General features: G+C 47.6%; 1 protein-coding gene across 1 annotated transcript; it reads right to left on the bottom strand.

Annotated features, from left to right (window-relative positions):
• Positions 1 to 4,955: 4,955 nt before the first annotated feature.
• NDUFC1 (NADH:ubiquinone oxidoreductase subunit C1) lies at positions 4,956 to 9,303 on the bottom strand. The gene is made up of 4 exons (XM_004588148.3): positions 9,144 to 9,303; positions 8,545 to 8,648; positions 6,434 to 6,516; positions 4,956 to 5,051 (listed from the first exon to the last, which is right to left on the bottom strand). The coding sequence occupies exons 1-3, from the start codon at positions 9,208 to 9,210 to the stop codon at positions 6,457 to 6,459; spliced, it is 231 nt and encodes a 76-aa protein (XP_004588205.1). The 5' UTR covers positions 9,211 to 9,303; the 3' UTR covers positions 4,956 to 5,051; positions 6,434 to 6,456.
• Positions 9,304 to 10,211: the final 908 nt, after the last annotated feature.

The following is a 10,211-nucleotide window of genomic DNA, read 5'->3' as shown; positions in this document are numbered from 1 at the left end:
AGGCTTTGGGGCATCCTTGACTGCTTTCCCAGACCACAAGCAGGGAGCTGGATGGGAAGCAGGATGGCCGCAACATGAACCGGTGCCCATATGGGATCCCAGGTGTGCAAGGTGAGGACTTTAGCCACTAGACTACTGCGCCGGGCTCTTTAAGGAAATTTTTACTGGCTCAGCTCCTGTAGGATATGTGGCTTTCCATTTTGATGGCATACTTTGTCACAATTTGATGAAGCTTTCAGTCTATGGCAAACTGCTCCTCCTGATCTTTACGTGGAACTCAGTGAGGCTCGAGCAATAGTTTCCTAGCTATTAGTCACATTGCTTAGAACACTGTCCTAGAGGGCATCCTTGACATTTGTCTTGGTCTAATTGAGAAAAAAATAATCTAGGATCAGAGATAATTCAGTTTATCTCAGATGACCTTCACCATCTGACAGTTCACAAAGACACTGGCTTGAAAAATACAGTGTTGGGCTTGGCACAATAGCATAATGGTTAAGGCCCTCGCCTTGAACGCGCCGGGATCCCATACGGGTGCCGGTTCTAATCCCGGCAGCTCCACTTCCCATCCAACTCCCTGCTTGTGGCCTGGGAAAGCAGTCGAGGACGGCCCAAAGCCTTGGGACACAGCACCCGCGTGGGAGACCCGGAAGAGGTTCCTGGCACTTGGCTTCGGATCAATGCAGCACTGACCAGTTGCAGTCACTTGGGGAGTAAATCATCGGACGGAAGATCTTCCTCTCTGTCTCTCCTCCTCTCTGTACATCTGCCTTTCCAATAAAATGAATAAGTCTTTAAAAATAAATACAGTGTTAATTGCACTTTTGGAGCTGAAATACTATGTAACTAAAAGCAATTCTCAAAAAATGAATTCCTGGGACCAGGCGCTGTGGTGTAGCACATCCAGCCCTGCGAGGCTTAGCCTGCTACACCATGGTGCTGGCTCCCTAACGCAGGCATCTGAAGTCTGAATCAGCAAACTAACGCAGGCATCTGAAGCCTGAAATCAGCAAACATATTCCTCTCCCTCTCCCACTTTCTCTCTCTCCTTCTTTTGGGCCCGAAGAAGCTTCTGGCCCAAGTCCTTGGGCCCCATACCCACATGGGAGACTAGGAAGAAGCGCCTGCTTTGGATCAGCTCAGTTCCAGCCACTGTAACGAACCAGCAGCGGATAAATGGACCTCTCTGACTGTCAATCTCTCTAAGACTCTGCCTTTCAAATAAAACAAGTCACAAAAAAAAAAAAAGCCTGCCATTGCCTGGGATTGATTAAGCCAGGTCCAGGAACCAGAAACCCATCTGTCTCTCCCGTGGGCTGGAGTGGCCCAAGCACTTGAGCCATCATTTGCTGCCTCCCAGGATGCATTAACAGGAAGCTCTATCAGAAACAGAGTAGCCAGAACTTGAACTCTGATGTGGGACATGGTCATCTCAATCAGCAGCCTAACTTGCCGCGCCCCAATGCCCGCTCCAACTTCTTATAATAAAAATAGTGAACACTGCCTGTTTTTTTCCATGATGATCATTCTCTTTTTCTTATTCCCATGGAAACCACCTTCTGCCCTGTTAGAATGATTGTGCATGGCTCGGCATGGCAGCCTAGCGGTAAAGTCCTCACCTTGCATGCGCCAGGATCCCATGAGGACACCAGTTCTAATCCCGGCAGCTCCGCCTCTATCCAGCTCCCTGCTTGTGGCCTGGAAAAGCAGTCAAGGATGGCCCAAAGCTTTGGGACCCTGCACCTGTGTGTGGGGGACCTGGAGGAAGTTCCTGGCTCCCCGCTTCGGACTGGTGCAGCACCAGCTGTTGCAATCACTTACACAGTGAATCATCGGACAGATCTTCCTCTCCATCTAAATAACTGAAAGTTAACAAGCTACGTTATTAGAGAGTAACTCACAGATTCCCCAAGAACACAGACTCCCTGGGCCCAGGAATGCTGAACGCCTGAGCCTTACCTGTCACCAGGAACCGTGTCTGGCTGCATCTCGGCATGACCGTCTCACCTCTCACCCACAGCCAGCTGATGTGGGCATTTGGGGAGCAAACCCTTGGATGAAAGACCATGCCCTGTGTTTTCCTTTCAGCCTTTCAAATCAAATAAGTCAATTAAATTTTAAAATTCAGTTACACAAATTACTTTCCAAATGCTAGAATACCACATGAGACTAGTGGCTACTATATTTGGATTGCATAGAGAGAAAATTTCCATGGTCATAAAGCGCTACTGGGCAGCCTTCGTCTTCAATGACTCCTGCTGGAGTTGCACAGGCACCATCAAGAGGAAGGGCCATATGAGCGTGGCTGTTTCCTCAAAGTATAAAGTCAGAGTGGGACTGATTATCAAAGATGTGCTTGATTTCTAGCTAAGAATATCAATTTCTAGAACTTCAAGGTTCTTAAAAAGTTTAGTTTCCTTTAGAGATGTGAACTGTCAAGTGTTTCTTTCATTGAAAAGGGACCTGAATTGGTGCTGTGGCTCAACAGGATAATCCTCCAGCTACAGGTACTATCATCCGAAATAGGCACAAGTTCTGGTCCCAGCTGCTCTACTTCCCATCAGTTCCCTACTTGTGGCCTGGGGAAGCAGTGGAGGATGGCCCCGCACCCATATGGGAAACCTGGATGAAGCTACTGGCTCCAGGCTTTGTATCAGCTCAGGCATTTTGTTTTGTTTTTAAAGATTTATTTTTATTGGAGAGTCAGATATACAGAGGAGGAAAGACAGAGAGGAAGTCTTCCATCCATTGATTCACTCCCCAAGTGACCACAACGGCCAGAGCCGAGCCAATCTAAAGCCAGGAACCAGGAGCTCTTCCTGGTCTCCCATGCAGGTGCAGGATCCCAAGGCTTTGGGCTGTCCTCCACAGCCTCAAGCAGAGAGCTGGATGGAGGCAGGGCTGTCGGTATTAGAACTGGCGCCCATATGTGATCCCGGCGCATGCAAGGTGAGGACTTTAGCTGCTAGGCTACCACACCAGGCCCAGCTCGCCATTTGTAAAGTGAACCGATGCATGGAAGATCCTTCCTTCTCTGGCTCTCCTCTCTGTAATCTGACCTTTCAAATAAAGAGAAATCTTTCAACAGAAAAGAAAGGGCCTTATATCAGGCGTGCTTGCTCTTGGTTACTGTGTGATGGTGTCAGTTTGCCATTGCTGCACCAATCTTAGTAGCTTAACACACCGTGCAGAAGTCAAGGAGTCAGCAATGCTGTGTGCCTCTCTGCACTCGGGCCTCTGTACCATTCTACCTTGTTGGTTTTTGTTTTTTCATTTATTTTTATTGGAAAGTCAGATATACAGAAAGGAGGAGAGACAGAGAGGAAGATCTTCTGTCCGATAATTCACTCCCCAAGTGAGCCGCAATGGGCCGGTGCTGCGCCAATCCGAAGCCAGGAACCTGGAACCTTTTCCGGGTCTCCCACGTGGGTGCAGGGTCCCAAAGCTTTGGGCCGTCCTCAACTGCTTTCCCAGACCACAGGCAGGGAGCTGGATGGGAAGTGGAGCTGCCGGGATTAGAACTGGCGCCGGTATGGGATCCCGGGGCTTTCAACGTGAGGGACTTTAGCCGCTAGGCCATGCCGCCGGGCCCTTGTTTTGTTTTTTTAAGATTTATTTTCATTGGAAAGGCAGATTTACAGAAAGGAGGAGACAAAGATCTTCTACCTGCTGGTTTACTCCCTAAGTGGCCACAACAGCTGGAACTGAGCCAATCCAAAGCCAGGAGCTTCTTGTTAGTCTTCCACACGGGTACAGGGCCCAAGGCCTTGGGACATCCTCCTTGGCTTTTCCAGGCCACAAGCAGGGAGCTGGATGGGAAGCGGGGCCGCCAGGACACGAACCAACATTTGGAGGTGGAGGTTTAGCCAGTTGAGCCACAGAGCTGACCCTATCACTTCACCTTTCAAATCAATTTATCCATTTTTTTAAACTTAATAGTTATCAGTCTCAATACATGTCTTCTGTGCAACTTAGGCTAATTTTTTTTGGAAAGAATCTAACTCTGAATTCATGTTCGGAAGCAGATGTTGGCCACATCCCAACACACACATACAAATCAACTCTAAGCAATGCTTTTTTCCACCTAAATTCAGAACAGAGACACCAAAAACATTTTTTAAATGAAAGCTACATTTTAAATGTAAGAGTTTAAACTGAAAATGAGGGCCCGGCGGCGTGGCCTAGCGGCTAAAGTCCTCGCCTTAAACGCCCCAGGATCCCATATGGGCGCCGGTTCTGGTCCCGGCAGCTCCACTTTCCATCCAGCTCCCTGCTTGTGGCCTGGGAAAGCAGTCGAGGACAGCCCAAGGCTTTGGGACCCTGCACCCGCGTGGGAGACCCAGAAGAGATTCCAGGTTCCCGGCTTCGGATCGGCGCGCATTGGCCCGTTGCGGCTCACTTGGGGAATGAATCATCGGATGGAAGATCTTCCTGTCTATCTGACTTTGTAATAAACTGAATAAATCTTTAAAAAAAAAATAAACTGAAAATGAATGAGTAGCATGTAAAGGTGTAATTAGTGCACAAGCCAGAGTTCTGATGAGACAGATGAAGTATACTGTAACCATGTGGATTAACAACCTCTCTTTTAAAACAACAGTTTCCCATTCCTAACAAAATGGCTCCTCTTGTAGGAAACAACATTTGGATCTTCTGGTATTCTGACTAATAAAGCAGTTCTGTCTCTTTGATACAGTCAGGAGATGTCTTAGAACCAGAAACTAAAAGTTTAGAGAAGGAGAAATTCTTCAGTAGTGATTTTTTTTTATGTGTTTTCGTAATGGTTTCCTCTCAGTGTGTCTTTAATCACCCCCGGCCCTGGTAACAGCGGCATCTTCCAACGGAAGCACCTGGGACGTCGCGTCTCAACACTGTCCCCTCCCACTAGCTGCTGCAACATGCACTGTCTGAAGAACACACATGTTTTGTTTTCATTTCATAGTACAAAATGCAAATGCAGACTTGACATTTATTTATGTATAATTCTTTCTCTTACATTTACAATTCAACAGAATAATCCAGAGGAAGTGTTAACCACCAAATGCATATACCTGTAATAAAGAAAAAAAAAAGCCAAGCAAAACAACATTAACCAGCAGAAATCACATCATACTACTCTGAAGTTACGTTAGTAAAAAAGGGAAAATCTAGAAACAAATCCACAAAAAGATGAATATTTTATCTAAATTTTAACAAAAACAATTTGAGTTCTAGAAGAGCAGTACAAGTCATCTGGTTTTGATTTAAATGCTTCTTTCAGTTTTACCTCCTGACCGATGATCACAGTAGTAAAATGGGCAAGGTGGTATCAATAGAAGGAAAAGAGTATCAAAGGATTCAGATGATTAACTCTATAGAAAGAGCCAAATTTGAGACTTAGATTCATTAAATATGGTAAATAAAAAGAACTGTATTTTGTGATGACAATGTTTACAATCCAGCAGATATAAACGACCTACTTTAATCAACCTAATTCTTAAATGCTGAGATTGAAAAAAAAGTCTTTACTTGAAAGGCAGACTTATAGAGCAAGGGAGAAGGAGACGTAACACACAGAGATCTTGTATTCACTAGTTCATTCCTCACCTGGCCGCAACGGCCAGGGCCAGGGCAGGCCGGAGCCTGGAACCTGGAACTCCGTTCAGGTCTCCCACTTCTGCCTTCTCAGGCACGCTGGCAGGGACCCGGATCAGAAGAGGAGCAGGGGCCAGCACCACAGCCTAACAGGTGGAGCCTCTGCCTTAGGCACCCGCACGCAATGTGGGCGTTGGTTTGACTTCTGGCTTCTCCATTTCCAATCCAGCTCCCTGCTAATAAACCTGAGAAAGCAGCAAAAGATGCCCCAAATCCCTGGCTGCCTGAACTAGATGGGAGATCTGGAAGGAGCTCCAGGCTCCTGGCTTCAGAACAAATGGATGGAAGAGCCCAGCTTTTCTCTTTGCATTTCAGGCGGAAAAAAAAAAAAAAATCTTCAAAAATAATTAATGAATTTGTCACAGACAGGAATAAGAGTGTTACTATAAACATAATTTAAAAAATAAACCAAAATATAGTACTTAAAAATAGGTAGGAGCCAGCATTGAAGTAAAGCAGGTTAAGCCTCTGCCTGCAACACTGGAAGCCCATGAGCGCCAGCGTGAGACCCGGCTGTTCCACTGCCGAACCAGGTTTCTGCTAATGTTCTTGGGAATGCAGTGGATGACAGCTCAAGTGCTAGGGCCACTGCCACCCACGTGGGAGACCCATGAGAACTTCCAGGCTTCGGCCTGGTGCAGGCCTGGCTGCGAAGCCATCCAGGCAATATGCTAGTAGAAGGAACATCAGCACTCTCTCCTCCTTCCCCTGTTAATTCTGCCACTCCAACAACAACAACAACAAACCTTCAAAAATGAGTAAAAATTTGCACATGCTACACACAAAGTTTTATACTTACTGTATTACTGGCATTTCAAACTTTTACTCCAGCCCATTTCTTCTTTTATACTCTAAAACATCTTCATTATGTTGTTGGAAGAGCTACAAATAGTTTACAATTCAAATTAGCATGGTAAGTTTCCCAGCAACTTATATTTTATAAGAGGAATAAGGATAGATTAGAATACTTATAATTATTCTAGCTGGAAAGAAAGGGCTGAGAGATATCATAGTCCAAAAAAAGCAGGACCAGAATACACTGCTAAACACAACCTGACACAAGAAGCTTGGGAACGCAACCCTTAGAATCTAAACTCAACTTCTGCCATAAAATCACTGACTGTGTACAGGCTGGCGGGTCAGTGTGTTACACCCGTGATCTGAAAGCATGACAGTGGGAGTGAACAGCCCTCTGTGCCTCCCAAGCACAGTATGCAATGTCCTGGGAGACGGTCACTGCCTTGGAACCACTAGCTGACAGAATATGCAACCAGAATAAATGCCAATAACACACAATGACATTCATGGCAATCAAGAATGCAATTTGAATTATCAGTGTTCTCAGAAGTAATCAACCTCTTTCTCAGGAAGAAGGTGATATAAATTAAGAATGCACGGGGACAAGAGTTGTGGTATGTAAGATTAAGCTGCCACCTATACTGCCGGTATTCCTTCTAGTTCCAGCTGCTCCACATCTCATCCAGCTCCCTGCTAATGTGCTGGGAAAACAATGGCGAAAAAAGTAATTTTACCTCCAGTGTTTCACAGGTATCTAAAGTACTGTGTGGTCTCTGAAGTCAAGAATTAGGCTGGGTAATTCATCCACAATGGGTTAATAGCATATAACACATAGCACTGTTGAAATGATACGAAATGAGGGCCTGGCATGACAGCCTAGTAGCTAAAGTCCTCGCCGTGTATGTGCTGAGATCCCATATGGGCTCTGGTTCTAATCCCAGCAGCCCCGCTTCCCATCCAGCTCCCTGCTTGTGGCCTGGGAAAGCAGTGGAAAATGGCCCAAGGTCTTAGAACGTGACACCTGCATGGGAGACCTAGAAGAGGCTCCTGGCTCCTGGCTTCAGATTAGCTCAGCTCTGGCTGTTGATGTCACTTGGGGAATGAGTCAGCAGACGAAGATCTTCCTCTATGTATATCTGACTTTCCAATAAACATAAATAAATCTTAAAAAAAAAGATATGGAATGAGAATTTGTCAAGTTAGGGACAGGGGCAGGCATTTGGTTTAGGGGACACTTCATCTCAGACCACGGTGCCTGGGTTTGAGTCCTGGCCATGGGTCCCGATTTCAGCTTCCTGCTAAGAGAGACCCCGCCAGGCACCTGTGATGCCTCAAGGAGCTGGGTTTCCGACACACATGAAGGACAGCTGGCTTGAATTCTTGGCTCCTAGCATTAGTGAATTCCTAAGTACCAGCTCTGCCCTGTCTCACTGCCTCTCAAATATATACATATATAAGGCTCTTCCATTGGCTGCTTCACCCTCCAAATAACCACATGAGTCAGGGCTGTACCAGGCTAAAGCCAGGTGCCAGGAACTCAATCCAGGTCTCATCCACGGGTGGCAGCGTCCCAAGTAACGGGGCCATCATCTGCCTTCTTCCAGGCAGAGCAGCAGGGAGGAAGGACTCGATCCGGGCATTTCGACAAAGCAGTGGTTCAATCTAGTGCACAAAGCCCACCTTTCTGGTTATGTTTTTTCTAATACTTTATTTTTGGCTATTTGGGTTGCAATTTTTCTTTCTAGCAATTTGGGACATTTATGCACCTTTTTTTTTTTTTTTTGGTTCCTCTGATGGCTACTTCTATCTCTTATAAAACAATGAAGCATTTACTCTTTCTCCTCCCTGCCCCCAATGGCTCATGTTTTTCAAGTCTACTGGGGACTTTATTCTTGTGCTGTATTCACTATCGGTTTGTCCCAATGGCATTAGGAAATAACGCTTACTGCAATGTTTAGTGCACCTGCCGTTCCTCACAAAACCATTATGAGTAACAAACGACGAACAGAAATGTCAGCCTCATTGCATTTTTCCCTTACAGAGAAATACATGAGCAATTATGTGACCACCCATGCACTGTAACATTCACCCTCCCCTGCCAGCCCATCTTACATAGATCCACAGGAACGCGCTGGTGCCCAAGGTCAACCCCACTTTGAGCCAGTCAGGCTTGTCATTTGGCGGTTCCCGCACGTAGAACTTGGACCTCGCTGAAGCTGAAAAGGAAATTCAGATTTTTCAATCTGAAAAGCACTGCCCTGTTTAAAAAAAAAAAAAAAACCCTCGCATTTACCTATTTGGCGGCATCTAATCTTTTCCTCCCTCCCCCTTTCAACAGTCAAGCAGAGGTTGTGAGAGGTGGGTGGCTCCCCCAAGGCCACGGGCCAAGCCACCTCGGTGTCCGGGAGCCCGCAGGACGCCCCCTCGGACCACCGGGGAATGGGCGCAGAGGAGGGCCATGCGGACAGAGCCTGGAGGACGAAGGGCCAAGGGTTCCTTCGCGGAGAACAAGTGGGAACCCAGAGGGTAGAGAGTGATGGGGACCCCCAGGGCCCGGGGAAGGGGGCGGCGTGGGTTCCATGATGCCGGCCGGCCAAGGTCACGGCAGGACCAGCCCGGGCTGCTGCCGACTGCAGCTCTCGCGGCCCCGGATACGCCCTGGGAGTGGAAGGCTGAGGGGCGAGTCGGGCTACACGAATTGGGACACTCACAGCCGCCAGGGAGCCTGGCCGGGGTCAGGAGCCGAGAGAGAGGCCGCAGCAGAGCGGACGGCGCCATCTTGCCGGACCCGTCTCCACCTCCCGCTCGAGGGCCTCTTCTCCGCAGAGCACGCGCCGGACCGAGCGCCCTCTGGCGGCCGCGCGCGGTGTCGGGCGCAGGCCTGGGCCACCTGCCGGGACAAATCGCAGAACTGCGCCGCTGGCCGGATGCTTAGGCGTGTGAAGTGGGGCTCCGCGGAACACGAATTAAAAGCAGAGGTTTTAGCTTATCCCCTTCTCTGGCTCCTGAGTGTTTCTTTTTCCTCTCTCTTCTGGGCCATTTTAAAATTTCACATGAGCCAGAAAACCGGAAATGAAGTGTCGGGTGAGTTACAACCAGCCGTGTGGATTAAGTTCTGTGTTCCAAACACAATGCATGAATGTGTCATAGGACTGACAGGCACCAGCTCATTTTGTTTTTCCAACGACTACATGCCATGCTGTGATCGTCGGTCATCATCTACCGAGGAAGCTCAAAGAACACAGCTACTCATGCAATATCTTACACCTTGTGTTTGATAAGACCCGGTAACAATTCCTGAAGTCTGTTTTTCCCTGTGCTTGCAGAGAAGCCGCACAACCTCAGGAGGTAAAGAGAATCCTGGTATTGTATGTACTTTATTTGAAATGCCTATTCACACATGGAGAGGGTGAGACAGATATCTTCCAGCTGCTGGTCCAATCCCCCAATTGATTCAGTAACCATGGCTATGCCAGGCCAAAGCCAGAAGTCAGGAGCTTCTTCCCGCTCTTCCACCTGGCGTTAGGGACCCAAGCACTTGAGCTATCTTCCTCTGCTATCCCAGGCACATTAGCGGAGAGTTGAATGGGAAGTGGAGTAGCTGAGACACAGACTGGCACCCAAATGAATTGTAGGTGTCCCAGGTTGTGACTTAACCTAGTATGACACAAAGTTGGTGCCAGAGGATCCTGACATTTTAAGAAAGGAAACATCTTGGACCTGGTACAATGGCCTGTTGCTAAAATCGTCCCCTTGCATGCATTGGAAATCCAGGTGGC

Source organism: Ochotona princeps, chromosome 7 (genome assembly GCF_030435755.1).
Source record: "Ochotona princeps isolate mOchPri1 chromosome 7, mOchPri1.hap1, whole genome shotgun sequence".
In the NCBI taxonomy this organism is placed as follows: domain Eukaryota; kingdom Metazoa; phylum Chordata; class Mammalia; order Lagomorpha; family Ochotonidae; genus Ochotona; species Ochotona princeps.
Note: the sequence above shows the minus strand (reverse complement) of the source record. Positions and strands in the feature narration are given on the sequence as shown.

What these genes read in the sequence shown, in the direction of transcription:
- NDUFC1 (XM_004588148.3), bottom strand. Translation starts at nt 9,210, where the DNA reads ATGGCGCCGTCCGCTCTGCTGCGGCCTCTCTCTCGGCTCCTGACCCCG. An exon ending in GGCCAGGCTCCCTGGCGGCT is followed by an intron (nt 8,649 to 9,143) that starts GTGAGTGTCCCA and finishes TTTCCTTTTCAG; the next exon opens with CTTCAGCGAGGTCCAAGTTC. An exon ending in GCGCGTTCCTGTGGATCTAT is followed by an intron (nt 6,517 to 8,544) that starts GTAAGATGGGCT and finishes AACTATTTGTAG; the next exon opens with CTCTTCCAACAACATAATGA.